At 35.1% G+C, this 19923-nt stretch overlaps 1 protein-coding gene across 1 annotated transcript in view; it reads right to left on the reverse strand.

The window, feature by feature from the left end:
• Positions 1-286: 286 nt before the first annotated feature.
• Positions 287-19923, reverse strand: part of EFCAB7 (EF-hand calcium binding domain 7) — an 82531-nt gene continuing 62894 nt past the window's right edge. The window contains exons 11-14 of the mRNA XM_006879770.1: positions 19138-19286; positions 7966-8175; positions 2264-2371; positions 287-361 (exon numbers count right to left, since the gene is read on the reverse strand). Of these exons, the coding sequence (XP_006879832.1) occupies positions 287-361; positions 2264-2371; positions 7966-8175; positions 19138-19286 (542 nt within the window). The remainder of the gene's footprint in view (positions 362-2263; positions 2372-7965; positions 8176-19137; positions 19287-19923) is intronic.

Genomic DNA, 19923 nt, shown 5'->3' on the forward strand with positions numbered 1-19923 from the left:
AGGGGTTGGCAGGGAGAAAAGTGCAACAGTGAATGAATGGAAATCCAAAGTCTATGTAAACTTTCATTAAAATAAAAAAAGTTTAAAAAAGGTCATACATTAAAAAGCAGTATTTGTATTTTAATAATAAATTGTACAATATGGAAATAAATGCTTACAAACTACATTATTATTTATGTACATCAGTTAAGTTGATTAGTATGTAATTGGTAAGTAGATAATGGAATAAAACTAAAATAAGCTTAGTTTGATAATTCCAAATTAAATTATTTCCTAAATGCAATATTTAAGATACAAGAGAATACGCACAATTATATACCCATTCTTCTTGTTCATTCAGAGGCATTACATGTTGACAAACCTGCATATAAAAACAGAAAGCTTTAACTTTTATATATCTTGTCATTTTTGGATAATTTTTCAGTAAGACATTTCTAGATCCTGTATAAAAAATAACTATACATATAAAATCCTGTAATATTTGACATTAGCAGTAACTCAATATATGATCTGATGTCTAAGCGGACATCTTAAATCAAATTCTACCTTGATTTGTTGTTGTTATATACTGTCAAATCGGCACCAACTAATAGCTCACTCTCCAGTGAGTTTTCAGAGGCAGTAAGACCAACAGGAGGAAAATGTACATCTTTCTCCCAAGAAACTGCTGCGGAGTTGGCAGCATAAATCCTTACATTGAGTCACTAGACTCAAGGAGTGTGTAGGAGTCAGTGGCATAATAGTTGTTAAAGCTTTTGGCTGCTAAACCTAAACGTCAGAGAATCAAGCCCATTAGGCGCTCCACCAGAGAAAAGTGTGGCAATATATATTCCTAGAGATATACAATCATTAAAATCCTACAATGTAGTTTCACTCTGTCCAGTAGAGACACTATGAGTTGGTATCAACTTGATAGCGGTGGGTTGGTTTAAATGGAAGAAGGAGTAGCATCCACTTCCTAAACAACATACCTCTGGAAACTCTACGAACTTTGATAAATGTGGATAGTTATAGAAGGGCTTCAGGTCTTTTGTTCATAGGGTCCCTATGAGTCATGCTCAACTAGAAGGTAATAAACAACACAACAATATAAAGATGAGTAGTGGAAAAAGGAGTAGAACGTCCTTTCCTTTTACTAAAGTTAGAGCATTTTTTAAAATCCTAACTGGAAAAATAAAAGAGATATACTTTTTTCTTAATTTTTTAATTAGTTTGCTTACAAAGTTCACATTGTGTTTCATATAACATCTTTTATCTTGCCCTAGAATGTTTTAAATTTCCAAGCTCTGTTAGGAAGAAAAAGACAAACTCCATCTAAAGGCTTGTGGTTTGGCTCTACCAGCTGTTTCGAGAGAGAAAGATGGACAGTCTCCTCCTGTGGAATTTACTGACTCTGAAAACCTGCTGGAGGGTCAGTCAATTCTGACTGGATGGTATAAAACAACAGAAGAAAAAAGGGATAAAAATAGATCCCACACCTCCATCTTTCCCCCTGTTTTAGAATGGATTCAGGATCTCTGCCTCTGAATTCCTAGCCAAACTAGAACTACAACTCTTACTGGCTCTTTCTTGAGTTAGTTAACAAAAACTCAGAAGCATTTTCTCTCTCAGGTTATTCTGGAACTCTTAACAGGGTATTGTTTTTATTGTATACCATAAAGTTGAGTCTTACTCATCAGTTTTGTATGATGGTACTATGCAGTAGAGTTTCCTAGTCTGTAATTTTCATAGGAGTCTATGTTTTTTATTCTGTGGAGCAGCAAGTGAATTTGAATTTCTGACCCTTTAGTAAGCAGGTAAACAATCCATCAGAGCACCATTAGGGCTCCTCCTCTTCATGTTTCTACTACTATTGACACATCTTTGTATTTCTGTATAATGTTCAAAATGCTTCTATACATACAATCTTATTTTTAACTTTACATTAACCTTGTGAAGTACATAAAGCTAGTGATATAATCTTAATTTTACATTTCAAGAAACTGGAAGAGAGTGGTTAAGTGAATTTCCCAGAGTTAGTCAATCAAATTGTAATAAAACTTGAGTTTCCTATCTATACGTTGCTGCTGTTGTTAGGTGCCGTCGACTTGGTTTCAACTCATGGTGATAATACTAGTATAAGTATCATTAGTGGTTCAGATAATTACACATAAAATAGCTTTCCACTTCATTTCATATCTACATGCTTATTTATAACATAATAGTAAAAAATATTTTTGCAAAGACAAAACTGAAAGGCTTTAATTAGAAAGTAATATATTACCATTGTGGATTTTGGTGCCACTTCTACTGCAAATATGTTCAGTCCTCTGTTGTTTATGCAGTTTTTACTTAGTTCATTGTTGATGTGAATAATCACTTTATTTTCTGACTATAAAAAAAGAATAATAACTTGCTAGTCCTTACTTTAACACAAATACTATCTTAAGAATAAACTTTGGCCTAATCATATATTCCTTTTAAACAATTCTTTCCTTCATCTATCCCAGTGCAATGTTCATTATTTATCCCATTTTCTCAGTTTCTCCCCAACCCACAGGTCAGTCCTGTTTTAAAATAGTGGTGTTATGCAATATTTATCCTTTGGTAACTGAGATACTTCACTCAGCATAGTATCCTCCAGGGTTATCATCCAGAATAAGAGGTGCATAGCAAAGTGGATGCGATGAGGATTTGGAGGGCAGGGAAGAAATTATGCAACAATGAATGAATATTTTGGGGAAATAATGAACTAGGGAGGTAGAGAGGAAAATATGTAATAATGAATGAAAATTCAACTTTTCTGTTAACTTGTTAAAATCACAATTAAAAAAAAAGGAAAATTGGATAGACTAAAAATAAAGTAGAAGGATATTATTTGAATGTAAAAAAAAAGCTTTAGAATTCTCTTTTAATATCATAGAGTCTCCTACAAATTTGTACACTCAAATTGGATCCTCCTCCAACTTTTTAACTGTAATTTTTTCCTCTTTTCATTCTTTTAGATCTGTTACCAATTATATAAGCTTTTTCTTTCATATGTGACTTAGGGTCACTTCTAAATACATATTCCCAGTTCATATTGATAATAGAAATATATCACCTCATCCTTGGTGCACAGCAACAGTTTCTATTGCTTTTACTCTATCTTTAGTTCTTTCATTCTCTAATCAACCTTCATTTCATCCTTCAAATAATATGTCTAAAATATCCATTTTATTGTGTTAGTAGTCCACTCTTTCTTTAAGCATAAATCTATTTAGTACCAATTATGTCAGCATTGTTCTAAGCTTGCAAGACAGTGAGACCCTCCAGGATAACGTTAGCTCACAGTTCAGAGGAATTAGACAAATAAAATGACAAAATATTTTGTAAACTCCTGCGGTGGTCACATGATTCTACAGAAACATAGAAAATTAACATTAATTCAGAATGAGATAGCAAAGGAAATTTTCTAGGAGTGACACTATTACAGAATTGTTAAGAAGAGAAATGAGAAGAAAAGCTGATGAATGGGAGAAATATAGTAATCAAATCCCCTTCCAAAGAATCTGTAATTCCTCTTTAATGATGAGTATTTACACCAACTTTTATAATCTGAAGTTGATTGAATTTGAATGATTTGAAACTGATTAAAATTTAAATGAAATCAGGATGCATTAATAATAATTGGTGTCTAGGATACAGAAGTTGTGTACAAAGGTCTGGTATTTAGAAATTATGGTCTTGGTGATAGAAATGATGCTTGAGATCACATAAGAGAATTCTGCACGATGAGGATTTATTCATTGCAAACACTTTGAAAAAACCACACCAAACAAGTGGAAACTACACACATGAACATCACTGATGGATTATACAAGAATCAGACTGACTACATCTGTGGAAAGAGACACTGGGAAAGCTCAGTATCAACAGTCAAAACCAGGTCAGGGGTCGGCTGTGGAACAAACCATCAAGTACTTATATCCAATTCCAAACTGACTAAAGAAACTTAAGACCATGAGGACCAAAATATGACCTTGAGTGTATCCTAACTGAATTAAAAAAGAATCTTAAGACTAGATTTGAAGCACTGAACACTAAAGACAGAACAGATGAGTTCTGGGATAACATCAAGGACACTACCCATGAAGCAAGCAAATGGTAATTATAAATTCAGGGGGGAAAAGAAAAGACCAAAATGGATGCCAGAAGACTCTGAAACTTGTACTGGGAGGAAAAATACTCCAAAAAAACGGAAACAAAAACCAGAAGGAATGCTGAGGTAAGAGAGCTGAACAAAAGATTTCAAAGGGCAGCTTGAGAAGACAAAGTAAAGTAATATAATAAAATGTGCAATAGAGCTGGAGTTAGAAAACCAAAAAAGAAGAACATGTTTGCCATTTGTCAAGCTGAAAGAACAAGGAACAAATTCAAACCTTAAGTAGCAACACTAATACATTCAATGGGCTAAATCTTGAATGATGTTGGAAGCATAAAAATAAAATAGAAGGAATAAAGAATCACTGTACCAAAAAGAATCCAGGAAGTAGCATATGATCAAGAACCAATACTACTGAAGGAAGAAGTTCAGGCTACATTAGAGATATTGGCAAAAAAAACAAATTCACAGGAACTGATGGAATACCAGTTGAGATATTTTAGGAAACAAATGTAACCCTGCACGTACTACTAGTATTTGCCAATAAATAGGGAAAACAGCTACCTGGACTATTGACTGGAAGAAGTCCATATTTGTTCCCATTCCCAAACAAAGGTGATCCAACAGAATGTGAAAATTATCAAACAATAGCATTGTTATCACATGTAAGCAAAATTTTGTTGAAGATTATTAAAATATGGCTAGAACAGTACATTGACAGAAAACTGCCAGAAATATGAGCTGGATTCAGAAGAGGTCATGGCACAAAGGATATCATTGTTGACATCAAGTGGATCTTGGCTAAAATCAGGGAATTTTTTTTTAAGTTTACTTGTGCTTTATTGATTATAAAGAGGTATTTGATTATGTGGATCATAAAAAATTATGGCTAACATTGAGAATCTCACAACCCTTACTTGTGCCAATGAAAAACCTCTACATAGACCAAGAAGCAAAAAAGAGAAAGACCCTCTATGAAGAGGACTGACAAAGTGACTGCTGCATTCTGAGTGTGTCAGAAATTGTGAGTTGTGTTGGAGAAGAGCACTGAACATTCCATGGATGGCCAAACAAACTAATAGATATGTCTTGGGGAGGGTTCAGCCAGAGTGCTCTTTGGAGGCAAGGATCATGAGGCTTCACCTTACATCCATCAGGCATGTTGCTAGGATGGGCTCTTCCTTGGAGAGGGACATGATACTTGGAAAGATGGTTGACCTGAAGTTTAAGGCTAACAAGAATATGTTTCACTCAAGAATTAAAAGAAGTACTACAGTCCTAAAATTCCAGTCATCATGTATTGTTGTTTGTTAGGTGCCATGAAGTCAAGCACAACTCACAGAGACCCTATGAACAAAAGATCTGAAGCACTATTCTCATATTTTCTGACACACAAGAGGCCATTGTAGCAGTCACCATGTCAATCCACCTGGATGAGGGTCTCCCTCTCCTTTGCTGACCCTCCATCTTCTCCAGAACCACAACCAAAGACTTCTTCTTTTGTCAATATTAGTTATTGTCCAGCTTTCTGATGGACGGAAAGTAATTGCAATGACCATGGCCTGAATCAGGGCCACTTTAATCTCTAGACAGATATCCTTGCTCTTCAGCTCTCAAAAGAAGTCCCTGACAGCAGATTTCCCTAAGACAATCTGTCTTTTAATTTCTTTACTGCCGGTGTCAAGAATGTTGATTGTGGAACTGAGTAAGCTGAAATTGTTAGCAATCTCTTCTCCATCAATCATGATGCTACCAATTGTTCGTTCGCTTGGCCATCCATGGAATGTCCACTGCTCTTCTGCAACACAACTCAAAGGCATCAAATTTTTTTCTTTCTTCTGTTATCCTTATTCATTGTCCAGGTCTCTGATGTATAGCTAGTAATCAGAAAGACTATGGCCTGAATCAGATGCACTTTAGTCCTTAAACTGACATCACTACTCCTCAATATTTTGGAAAGGTCCCTGCAGATTTTCCCAGAGCAATGAATCTTCTTATTTTCTGACTTCTTGTACTAATGGTGTTAATTGTGAATCCAAGCAAGATGAAGCTGTATTAGGTTAGGTAAAAAATTGTTAGTTTCAAGAGAACTGGATATCTCTTCTTCTTCTTGATCTGTGTCATTGAGTCACCTGCTACTCATAGTGACCCTATGTACAACAGCTCTGAAGCCTGCCCTGTCCGGAGCCAGTCTCACTGACTCTGACACTCCTATTGCCCCAATTACTGTGTCAATCCATGTCAGCTGGAGTCTTCCTCTCCTGTGCTGTCCCTCCACCCTTCCAAGCATGATTTCCTTCTCTAAGGACTGGTCCCTCCTGGCCCAAAGTATGTGAGATGGAGCTTCAAAATCCTAGCCTCCAAGGGGAAACTTGGTTTCATCCTCTCCAAGACACACCTGTTTGTTTTCGTGGCAATCCATGGTATGTTCAAGACTCTTCTTTAGCACCACAATGCAAAGGCATCACTTCTTCTATCATCCTTAGTCACTGTCCAGCTCTCTGATGCATAGCAAGCGAAGACTATGGTCTGGATGGATCAGGTGTACTTTAGTCTCTAGTCTGACATCATTGCTTCTCAGCACTCTGGAGACAGCAGATATCCCTAGTGCAACTTGTCCTTTGATCTCCCGACTGCTGGTACCAAGAGTGTTGATTGTGGAGCTGAGCAAGCTGTAACTGTTAATAACCTCAATCTCTTCTCCATCTATTATGGTGCTACCAGTTGGCCCAGTGGAGAGAATGTTTGTCTTCTTGATAGTGCATTTTAATCCATACTGAAGATTACAGTCCTTGACCTTCTACAGCAAGCAATTCTTCAGTTTCAGGAAGCAATATTGTGTCATCTGCATGTAGGTTGTAGATGAGTCTTCCTCCAATCTTGACACCACATTCTTCCTCATAAAGCCCAGCCTCCCAAATGATCTGTTCTGCATATAGATTGAAAAAGTATGGAGACAGGATGCATCCCTGAAGTACTCCCTTCCTGATGTTGAACCATGCAGTGTTTCCCTGCTCTGTTCTGAGGACTGCTTCCTGGTCTAAGTATGCATAGGTTTCATATATCCACAAACAAGTGTTCTGGGATTCCCAGTCTCCTCAAAGTTAGCCACAATTTGTTGTGATCCACACAGTCAACACCCTTGCATAGTTAATGAAACACAGATAGGTACCTCTCTGGTATTCTGCTTTCTGTCAAGATCCATATTGATATTGGCGATAATGGCTCCAGTGACCGCTTCTAAACCCAGCTTGTATTTCTGGTAGTTCTCTTTCAATGTATTGTTACAGTTATTTCAAGAAGTATTTATGCAAGGTCTTCTGACCTTGTAATACCACTAAGTAACAGCTTATGGCCAAGCTAAAAATAACTGGCTTGATAAAAATAAGTCCTTGACAGCGGAATATACTCAACTATATAAAATTATGATAATCTATAGAATTTTATAAAGCTGGTATAAAAACTATACTAAATTTATTTGTTTATAATAATTATTTAAAATACAGTATTTCTCAGTTGAAATAGCTATGCACATGTTAATGTATTCAGTAATGAACGAAAACACTTTGTACCCAAATTATATTCTGTCTTCATAGATGTCCAAATACTTAATTTTTACAAAATTTTAAGAAAAAACAATTATCTTTAAGGCTTTAAAAATTGTATGTAAATATTATTATTATCTACAGTTTGAATTATAAACCAGAGGAGAAAGACAATTGCCTATTATAAACATCAGTAATGAAGTAGTACATTTAATTACCAGACAAGAATAGAGTAAAAATAAAGATGCAACACTGGCAATCATTATAAAGAAATATGAAAAAACTTATAATTGATACCTTGTTTTCAATAACTGATGTTATCCAGGTGTCACACTTGTAGGTATGAACAATTATATTTTCATAGCCATTCATTACTCTAGCATTGCCTTTATTAAGGACAGATTTACAAATAGCCTTTTCAAGTTGCCCACTGCATGCCTCCAGATGGACAGCTTTAATTTTTGGCTTGCATTTTTCTGCATAGATATCAATGATAAATGGACATGCCTGGCAGGGAAGAAAAAAACAAATCTTTGTTTAAGCTTTAAAAAAGAATTTAAAATAATTTAATTATTAATTTTAGAAGGTACACTATACCTCCTAGCTTATCCTTCTGATGAACATTTGGAGGAAAGTTTCAGTACTATGAATTGGACAGTAGTAAAACATGAAATTTTATTTCAGATTCTCATTGGATCTAGAATGTCTGAAGCCACTGAGGCTGATGAATTCCCCAAAGTATAATCTTTAAATTTTAAACCTAAAATGTACCCAAAAGTCTTCCTAAAACCAAATAATACTTTGATTTAACTTGAATATTATGCTCTTTGGAGAATTATATTAGAGCAAGTTGACAACATGAAGAAAGATTAGACAAGAACTTAGGGAACAGTGAGGTTTTTTCAATGGGGGAGAAAACTCAGAAAAGCAGGGCAAAAATGGCTGAACAACTAAAAAATACAATTAATGACAATGCCAGTGAATTCAGACATACAGAAATGAACTGGCATATATATTGGCTATGTATTCTCAACAACAAAATGAAATAAGCTGTTTTTAAAAACCACTACATTTTGACTCTCGATTACAGATTAACTAATTATGTTCATCAAAAAGAGAAGAGGACTATAATATCTAGCAAATTAGTAATATCTTCTGCCGTAGCAATTCCTCCATTTTGGTCAAAGCTAATGAAAGCCATAATCGTATTTATTATTCTTTATTAACAAAAAGGCTACACAGGTGATCTCTGGTGGCCTAGTGGCAAGAAGCTGCACTGCAATCCCAGAGGTGCGTGGTTTGAATCCACCAGATGCTCTGCTGGAGAAGGAGGCACAATCTCTTCCTGTACCAGTCAGATTCAATTAGACGGTACACACACACACACACACACACACACAAACACAAAAGAATAATAATTTTTTTAAATGGCTACAGAAAGCCACAGAGAGTTCTCAGGTGAATAATTCTGTCTACCAGAAACTTAATTTATATGTTGTTATGTACCATTGAGTTGAAAGTGATTCATAATTAACTATCCACTGGGCTGTCAGAGGCTGTAAAGAGCACAGGAAGAGATTGATGTAGTCAAGGATTTCATTTTACTTGGATTTATAATCAACATCCCATGGTAAAAAGAGTCAGGAAATAAAAAAGATGTGTTGCATTGGGCAAATCTACTGTAAAGGACTTCTCCAAAGTACTAGAATATCAGTTTAAAGACTAAGTTGTGCCATGATTCTTTTTTAACCGCTTTCCATGCATCTGAAAATCAAACAATTACTAAGCATAACTGAAGAAGAATTGATGCCTTTTAACTGTGGTGCTGGCAAAGAATGTATCATGGACTGCCAAAAGACAAGTCTGTCTTAGAGGAAGTGATAATAAAACTTCAAGATAGTGAAACTTTCTCACATCCTTTAGGAATTTTGACCAGTGGGGCCAGTCTTTGAAAAAAGATATTAAGCTGGGAAAGGTAGAGGGTCAGTGAAAGAGAAGAAAGCCTTGAACAAGACAGACCAACACAGTGACTGTACTAATGACAGATATTGTGAGACTAGTGCAGGATTGTTGCTGTTATGTGCTGCTGAGTCAACTACAGCTCCTGGTGACCAAATATAAAACAGCCCTGATGCCTGCCCTTTCATGAGCCAGTGTCACTGACTCTAGCACATCTAATCCCCATTGCCTCGGTTATTGTGTCAATCCATCTCATCCAGGGTCTTCCTGTCTTGCACTGTCCCTCCACCCTTCCAAGCATGAAGTCCTTCTCCAAGGATGGGTACCTGCTGGTCATGTGCCCAAAATATGTGAGACAGAGCTTCAAAATCCTTGCCTTCAAAGAGGAACTTGGTTTCACCCTCTCCCACACAGACTTATTTTTTTTCTCCTGTGAATCCATGGTTTGTTCAGGACTCTTCTACAGCACCACACCTCAAAAGCATCAATTCTTCTTCTGTCATCCTTAGTCACTGTTCAGCTCCCTGATGTTTATTTTAGCATGCATGAAACTGTGAAGACTACAGCCTGAACAGAGCAAGATTTTAATTTGTTGTTTAAAGGATTGCTATGAGTAATGGTTAATGCAATGACACCTAATAACAACTGAAATAATTTTAGTAATTATTAAAGACATGCTTTCTAAAAATTAAGTCTTACCTACATTAAGAAGGTTGTTGTTATTAGTGCTGTCAAGTATGACTCATAGTTAGCCTATGAACAGCCAGCCTGAAACCTGCCCTATTGTGTGCCATCTTTAGCATCTCATGGACACTGAAGCCCACTGCTGAAGTCAGTGTCAATCCATCTCATTGAGGGTTTTCCTCTCCTTTGCTGACTCTCCATCTTTCCAATCATTATGCCGCTTTCCAACGAATAGTTTCACCTACCTATTTGTCATCGTTGGCCCCAAGAAGCATTCTGGCCACACCCTTTTCCAGAATCTATCTATTTGTTCTTTTGGCAGTACATGGACTACTCAAGTACCCTTCTCCAGCACCACAGCTCAAAGGCATCAGTTATTCTTGTGTCATCTTTATTCACTGTTTAACTCTCTGACACATACTAGGAGACTGAGAAGACCATGGCCTGAATCAGGCGCACCTTAGTCTTCAAACTGGCATCATTGCTCTTCAGTATTTTGGAGCGGTCCCTGACAGCATAGCCGACTTGCCCAGTACAGTATGTCTCCTGATTTCCTGATTGCTAGTACCAAGGGTATTACTGATCCAAGGAAGATGAAATCATTGATAGCTTTAATCTTTTCTTCATCTATTATAATGTTGACTGTTGGGCCCGTGGTGAGGATCTTTGTTTTGATGTTGTGATGTAATCCATACTGAAGGTATAGAGGACCACAGAATAAAGGAATGTAAAGGAATTCATCTTAAGAATATGGCTGTGTACCTTGCACACAGAAGGTGTCTTCAGAAAGAAGACTGCAAGCAGATCTCACAAGGTGCTCTGAGAAGATTGCAAGTGGTTTTCATACATCTTTAGACACTGACTTCATTATTATTCCTGCTCTTGATAAGGTTGTTGCAAGATGAGAGAAAGCACAGTTTATGAATACAAAGAAGTCTTGGTTGAATGTATCTAACTATGTAACTCAGCCCACTTAAGCACTATGGTAATCTTAATGTTTTATACCCAGCCTGCCTGGACTCTATAATGTAACCCTTAAAGTTTCTACTTCTCTGTGAACCATCTCTTTGTTTCCAAAAGGTATAAATAAAGATTACACAGCTGCCCAGGAGGGTCCAATTCCATCCTGTCTGGCCGGTCCTGTCCTGTGCTGTTTTGTCTCTGTAAGTTGTTGGCTTCTTGTGTCTTTATTTATTCATTTCTTCCAGGCATAATTTCCCCCTGAGAAACAGAGTAAGTGGTCCCCAGCAGAAGGCTATAGTCCTTGATCTTCTCCAGCAAGTGTTTCATATCCTTCTAACTTTCAGCAAGCAAAGTTATGTCATCAGCCTAACACAAGTTGTTGATGAGTCTTTCTCCAATCCTGATTTTCTACATCCTTCTTCATAAAGTCTGGCTTTACAAATTATATGCTTAGCATTCAGACTGAACAGGTATAGAGAAAGGATATAACCCTGATGCATATCCTTCCTCATCTTAAACCATGCAGTGTTCCCTTGCTCCATTTGCACAACAGCTTCTTCGTGTAGGTGTAGATTCTTTATAAGCACAATTAAGTATTCTAGGATTCCCGTTCTCTATTATTTTTTTAGTTTATGAGTTTGATATTTTTACCTATTCTTTATTCTACTAATTAACATAGGAAGCATCAACAAGCAAGAAAACTATTAAGTATAAACTGTTCATTGTAAAATATTAATATATAATAAGGAAAAGTGAGGGAAAAAGAATAAAAATGACAGTAATAAAACTTAATATTATTAAGAGAATGAATAAAATAATGAGACTCCTGATACCAGATGAAGTTTTTCCCACCTCTGAGTTCTAAAAAGGTCTATGCCACTTAAACTGTTTTAAATAATGAGAGAAAAAAAAAAGAACGTCTGGCGAGCTCTGGTGGCCTAATGGCAAGAAGGTGTACTACAATCCCAGAGGTGGGCAGTTCAAATCCACCAGATGCTCTTCTGGAGAAGGAGGAACAATTTCCTACTGTACCAGTCAGATCTGATTTGATGGTACACACACACGCGTGCACGCGCGCACACACACACACACACACACACACACACAATAAAATAAAAAAAATTTTAAAAACCTGTTTTTAAAAAACCCTTATAAATATATGTTTGCTTATCAATATTGAATAAAACCCAAAAGCACTAATCTATGTTCTTGTACAAGCAATGGCCTTGTAACAAAGATAATGAAGAAGTTATGATCCTCTTTGACAGAGGATCTGCCTTCATATCCTTTATAGATGAATACAGTGATAGAATATATAACATACACTAACTATAAGATTTAAATTAGGAAATTAATAAAAATTTAGAATAGTTGTGTAAAACTGTAGAGGGAAAAAATAGTAAAAAATAAACTGAATGTAACATAGCTTAAAAGAAAATTAACTTTATTTATTCTTCGTTTACTATAACATTGCCATAATCTTTTCCTAAATTCTAATTTGTAATTGATATTTTGTTATTCTTTGCAAGATAATTCCTACCAATTAAACAGCTAATATCTATTCCCACACAAGATTCCCTCCAGTTCCTAAACATGATTAAATGACTGATAATCTAGATATCAGACTCTTCTTATTAGTCATCACTGAGTCAACTCCAACTCATACAACTTCATGTGTGCAGAGAACTGTTCCACAGGGTTTTCATGGTTTTGAGATTTTCTCTGAGTGGGCTCAAATCAAACCCTTCTGACTAATAATCCTTTACTCTAATCAACTGTGCCACTGAGGGATTCCAGATATTATTTACCTTAAATGTGACTCAAGAAATTACCAAAGAAATACTTATACTTCCAGAATTGGTAAGAGTAAGAGTCTCTACAGACATATTCTAACAGAGCTCATAAGTGTCTAGTTTGATTCTTTCTATTATCATAAACTTTTCCTTTTTTTTTTTTAGTTGGTGTATTTTTTTTAAACTTTTCCTTTTTACAAGCATTAAAGCATCTGGCTATGCTGTAGTTGATAACTCAGTAACATGGCATACATCAAATGATTATTGCCTATTAAATTCTATACCTTAATTTTAGTCAAAAGTTATTCTTTGCCCAAGCGCTATTACCAACATCAAACAAATAGGTTCAAAATATCTTCAGATCTTCTATGTATTCTTTAAAAGCAAATGCTAACATCTATATAAATCATCTCTAATTAGAATCATTCAATATTTTTATATTATTTGATTAACTGATTATGAATTAGTACTTTCTGCTTTATATTTGCATTACCATATAATGGTATTTAATGTTTTGAGTTCTAAAACACCTTCACTCTTCTAAATGAGGGGAATGTCTTCATTGGGATTCTGTAAATCAATGTGTCCATGCCAAAACAGCATTTTTTAGATATTCCAATGCTACATCTTGACTTAATGTTGTTTGATGGGTCTCAAATTTAAAAATTAAAATGACAATGTTATTGTTGTTTTTTTTACATGCTGTTGAATCTACTAACAGCCACCCTATAAATAATGTCTCTGAATCTTTTCCTATACTGAGCCAATCTCATCATCTCTGACACACTTTAGCCCATTGCTACAGTCACTGCCAATCTATCTCATTGGGTATATTCCTCTATTTACTCTCCACCTTTCCAAACATGATGTCCTTCTCCAAGGACTGGCCTAAATCACTACATGCCTAAAGTATGTGAAATGGAGTTTCACTATCCTTGCCTCCAAGGAGTACCCTGGTTGTACCTTCTTTAGAACTTTTTGTTTTCTTGGTGGTCTTTGGGATATTCAATACCCTTCTTCAGCACCTTCTCTAGAACTCAAAGGCACTGATTTTTCTCCTGTCATCTTTAGTGACTGTCTAGCTTTCAGATACATAGCAAGCAACTAAAAAGAACATGGCTTAGATGAGGTACACATTACTTTAGACTGATAGCATGGTTCTTTAGCACTCTTAAGAGGTTCTTGAAAAAAAAAATATAGAGGTCCTTGACAGAAGATTTTCCCAATGACAATCACCTTTTCCTTTCTGACTGCTGGTGCCAAGGCATATAAGAACATTCAACTTAATTTACTTATTTTTTTAAAAAACAATTTATTTTTTTAAATGTAATTGAAGAGGTTTCATAAAGCTTTCTCAGGCATCTTTTCAAAATTTATAGTTAATATTTGATTCCTAAAAGAGATGCTATCACAACTCCACCAGCTGCACCATGGAAGAAAGATGGACAGTCTCGTCCATCTTACAGCCTCTGATAACATCTCTGATGTCCAGTTTACAGCCTCTGATAACCTGCTCCAAGGGAGAAAGATGGGCAGTCTGTTCCCATGCTATTTACAGCCCCGAAAACCCACTGGAGAGTCTGCTGTGAGTCAGTTCTGACTCAACAGCAATGAGTTGAGTTGTGATAGCATCTGTTTATTGAATCAATCCTTTCTCTGCTTTCATGACTTTTAGAAATGAGGAGCTGGCATTGTATGACTTGCAAAAGTGTGTTCAGTTGCTGGTTGTTGGAGCAACTTTGAGGTTTAAAACCAATTTTGAACTAAAATCAAACCCACTGCTGTCACACCTGTTCCAACTCATGGCGACCCTTCGTTGGATTTCTGAGACTATAAATCTTTACACAAGAACACTGATCTTTCCCTCATAGAACTGTTGGTATATTCAAACTGCCAACCTTTCACAGTATCACATATAACACACTACTCCACCAATTTAACCCACTGCTGGTGAGTTGAGTCCTACTCAGCATACTCCACCAGATTTCTGAGGCTGTAAATCTTACCAGGAAGAGACCCTCTGTCTCCTACTGAGCAGCTCATTCATAGATTTGAACTGCCAACCCTTTGGTTAGTAGTGAAACACATTACATGTCACACAACTAAAGCTCTCTATAATTTTAGTGGCCACTTATTTCCACAACAGCAGAATAATCACTTTTTTCTTAATTTGTGAGACTTTTTTTGTTCTTTATCTACCTTTTTGGTTTTCATTTAACTAAAGCTATAGGAAAGACTATCAAATATTTACTCAACAAATGTTGTTGATTCTCAAGTGGTTTATTTTGCTGTGGTCTGATTTTCAGTTTGTGCTTTGATCAGCATGGTTTCATCCTACTTTTGTCTGTGAATTTTGTTGAAACATATATTGGAACCATGGCAGTTCAGAAGCATTTTAAGATTCTAGACAACAGACATCAAAAAACTCTTAGACAAATAAATATAACAAAAAGAATTCTAAAAAGAAACTTGAGGGCATTCCAGAAGCATGATCTAAGATGTTACAGACTAGAGCAAGAAACTTTTTCTCTTTTGAGTTAAGTGTCTTAGATAGTTGTAGAGTGTTTTACTTAGTGTTAATCCAGATACAGCAGGAGCAAATACTATCATGGCTGCACAGCCCCTGCTGGTTGGCCAAAGGAAAAGAAAAGAAAAAAGTTTTATTATTCATAACTGCCGGAGCTAAAGAATTCAAACAGTTGTACCACATAGGCTTAGACTGTATCAGCCATACATTGTGTCACCCAACACAAGGGAATAATTTTTTTTTATAACCACCTGGAGCAAACAGTTCACTAATTTTCAGAAGTTTTTCCCAGAAAGAATTTATTCTTTAAAACTATATGTATAACAATGAAAGAATTTTTGTTTTATAATTCAAAGAGAAGTGTGAACTTGTGGGGGGGAGAAGTAGGCAGGGAGAAAAGTGCAACAATGAATAAATGAAAATCCAAAGTCTGTAACTATTCATTAAAATTAATAATAATAATTTTTAAAACTTTTAAAAAAAAACCTATATATAAGAACATATAACCCACTGAGAGTGTTAGGAAGACATACCCTGGGAGTAGTGTAATTAATAACTGTACAGATCAATTAACCTTATTTTTGAGTTGTCATTAGTCTTTTTCACATAGGAACTCCAAAGGAGATACAATCATTACAAGGTAGATAATCTCTGAGTATGGTGACAAATAGTCCAATGTTGTATTTTCTGTTGCTCATAGTGCTGTTTAATTTCTTAACACATAAGGACATTTTTCTTAAAACCTAAACTTAAAGCAAATTGTAATCAGCAGTTAAAGGAATGTGATAAACCAATAAGGAAATTATGAATTTTCAGAATTTTGCAATGAAGAATATAACATGTAGAAGAATTTTATTCCAACAGTCTTCACCAGAAGCTGTCTACTATGGATGATCATGTGCTTATGGCAGGGTTTTTGGCTTAGCAATCAACTTTTGAGGACTTGGCTTCTGGACATTCTTTGGAAAACAAAGGGTATAACTTTCCAGTTTGGCTAAGCACTTTTTCACTTTCCCAGAGGCTTGTGGGACAGGTAAAGACAATACTGTTAGTTATTGTTGTTGTTGTTGTTACATATCATCAAGTCATAACTAATTCATAGCTTACCTTCCAGTGAGCTTTAAAAAGCATATATAAGGACTTAAGTTAGAATAGTCCATTTAGCATAATGCGCTGTTAGATTATCTCTATAGTATTCTAAAGTATTTCAGTAATATATATATGTTAGTATATTAGTTCTTTATAGTATTCCATTTGCTATAAATCTCTGGGTAAGGTGTTACTCTGTGGTGAACTCAAAGTCAGGCAGTTCAAATCACACAAAATAAACCACTTGAGAATCAACAACATTTGTTGAGTAAATATTTGATAGTCTTTCCTATAACTTTAGTTAAATGAAAACCAAAAAGGTAGATAAAGAACAAAAAAAGTCTCACAAATTATGAAAAAAGTGATTATTCTGCTGTTATGGAAATAAGTGGCCACTAAAATTATAGAGAGCTTTAGTTGTGTGACATGTAATGTGTTTCACTACTAACCAAAGGGTTGGCAGTTCAAATCTATAAATGAGCTGCTCAGTAGGAGACAGAGGGTCTCTTCCTGGTAAGATTTACAGCCTCAGAAATCTGGTGGAGTATGCTGAGTAGGACTCAACTCACCAGCAGTGGGTTAAATTGGTGGAGTAGTGTGTTATATGTGATACTGTGAAAGGTTGGCAGTTTGAATATACCAACAGTTCTATGAGGGAAAGATCAGTGTTCTTGTGTAAAGATTTATAGTCTCAGAAATCCAACGAAGGGTCGCCATGAGTTGGAACAGGTGTGACAGCAGTGGGTTTGATTTTAGTTCAAAATTGGTTTTAAACCTCAAAGTTGCTCCAACAACCAGCAACTGAACACACTTTTGCAAGTCATACAATGCCAGCTCCTCATTTCTAAAAATCATGAAAGCAGAGAAAGGATTGATTCAATAAACATACCTACACATATCAATCAACTTTTCACCTAAGTTACTATGCTTCCCCACATGCTATCAAAACCATTTATGCCTCTGAATATGGGCTAATTCCTGAAATCAATGCATCTCTCAAGCTTCATGGAAAGCCTGTGCCCGCAACCTGTATAACTTTGCCTTACAAGAAAAAGTTCACTATAATTTATTGCCATCAAGTAAATTTTTATTCACAGCAAAGTTCCACCAGATTCCTGAGGCTGGAAATCTTTATGGGAAGAAAATACTTAATCTTTCGCCCCATGCAGCAGCTGGTCGATTCAAACTACCAACTTTTTTGGTCAGTAGGCTAAAATGTACTGTCCCAGACCATCTGGGACTCCATTCTCTTATTAATAAATTAATCGTCATGTTTTTATTTCAGTTAGTGAATACTAGTCTAATCATCCGGACAATTTTCACTGTATATAGTTTTGTTTATGCTTTAATTTTAAGTGATGTGAATATAATATCTATTCAATAAGTAAACAAATAAAATTTAGAGTTTAAACTAAGAAACCCTTCCAGTCTATGATTTCATAGGTCAATGACATCAATAATTGCTACAAGAAGTTTTAACTGCTCTTAACGAATTTCTCCATTAACTGAAAGCATGTGTAACAGAATCAATAACATTCATAGATTGGTTGGTGGTTTTATACCATGGTCAAAATGCGGGAACTCTATGAATGTTAGGTTGAAGTTAAATGTCAAAAGTTACTATAAATATTCACTTCCTAGTATTAACAATGGCAAAAAATTATAGAAAATTCGTCAGCAAATAGTTTTATGGAGGATCTTGAATAATACCTAAATTAGGAATTAAACTAAGGTCTCAGCATATTAAAAATATGTCAAAGTTAATGTTACCCTCATAAATGATGCATTTAGAAAAACAGCAGACACAACTTTTTATTTTTAAGAATATAAATAAATTTATATAAAATTTATTATAAAAATTGAGGTATGGTCAAAGACTGAAACTCTTTAAATTCTGCATTTTAACCCATACAAAAAAAAATACTGATTTTAAGAAATATTTATTGACCTAGTTTACTGCAACTCTTTATCAATTTCTATAGCTTTACTAATAATCAGCATATACATAATGCTTTCTAAAAGCCAGTTTCAAATATAAACACTAATTAGTATAAACACTAATCCAAGACATTCCTTTGGGAAAAAATTAGTAATTTTAGGTCTCATAAAGACTTGTTTCCCTTATCCTAAGAGGACAAAGACTTTCCCTATAGAAATGAGACTTCAGTAACTCTAGTTAAAGAGTGCAATATTTGAAATTACTTTATCTCCTGCATATGCTCAAATTCTTTCTTCCTTAAATTATTTAAATATTGGCAGTAATTAAATTTCCAGTGAAATATGAACTTGCATCAAATAATAGAAATATGCTGCTGCATTCAGGATTCATTCATATACTAAAATTCAAGGAATAGAGCACTCATTTCAAAAGATATGTTTCAAAATTACCTCTTAAAAATTGTTTATAGGGTAAAATAATATGTAAGTTAACCTAAATAGCAAATATTGTGTTACCTCTCTCAGCTCCAGAGCTCGATTGTATCCCATTGAGTGTAGTGTCACCCAAAGATCACTAGGATCTCCTTCTCGATCATTGGCTTCCATTAGATTCAGGTCCATAAATCCCTGTCTTGTTAGTTCATTCCTCTTTGTGTCAAAATTCTCTGTTAAAACAACCAAATTTGTCTTTATTACATAATTAAAAATTTCAAACATTTAACAAAATTTTTCTTATTATTCATCAATGTATTATTCACAAATATTAATCTGAATAGTCTAAAAGTGGAGTATGAACAGTTTAAACCATGCTTGAGTGATAGCCTTCTAATTACTCTCAACTTAGTGCAGGCATTGTTATAAGACATGCTTTAATTTTTCAATAAATTTTGAAGTTATACTGCAAATTCCAAAATTAGAGGAAAGTCATTTATCTAGGCAAATTACTGCCTACCTGTAGCTCATTTAGTCTACACTAATATATACTTTTTAAAGTGGAAATTTTTCTATGTATATTTATCACTTAACTATTACAAAATCTAACTTAAGCGTCAAACTACAGATGTTACTGAGAGTGAAATGTAGATGATGCCAAATCTGAGAAGACTACTATTTGCCTCACAAACCAAATCCAAATCCACTTTTGTTGACTTGGTTGCAACACTCAGCAACCCTTCATCAATTTTTCAAGGCTGTAAATCTTGATGGGAGGAGACTATCTTTTTTTACTGCAGAATGGCTACCAGATTCAAACTTGTTTTTCTTTTTATTATTATTAAATTTTATTAGTTTTAATGAACATTT

Source organism: Elephantulus edwardii, unplaced genomic scaffold (genome assembly GCF_000299155.1).
Source record: "Elephantulus edwardii isolate Elephantulus edwardi_28Jun2011 unplaced genomic scaffold, EleEdw1.0 scaffold00005, whole genome shotgun sequence".
Lineage (NCBI taxonomy): Eukaryota > Metazoa > Chordata > Mammalia > Macroscelidea > Macroscelididae > Elephantulus > Elephantulus edwardii.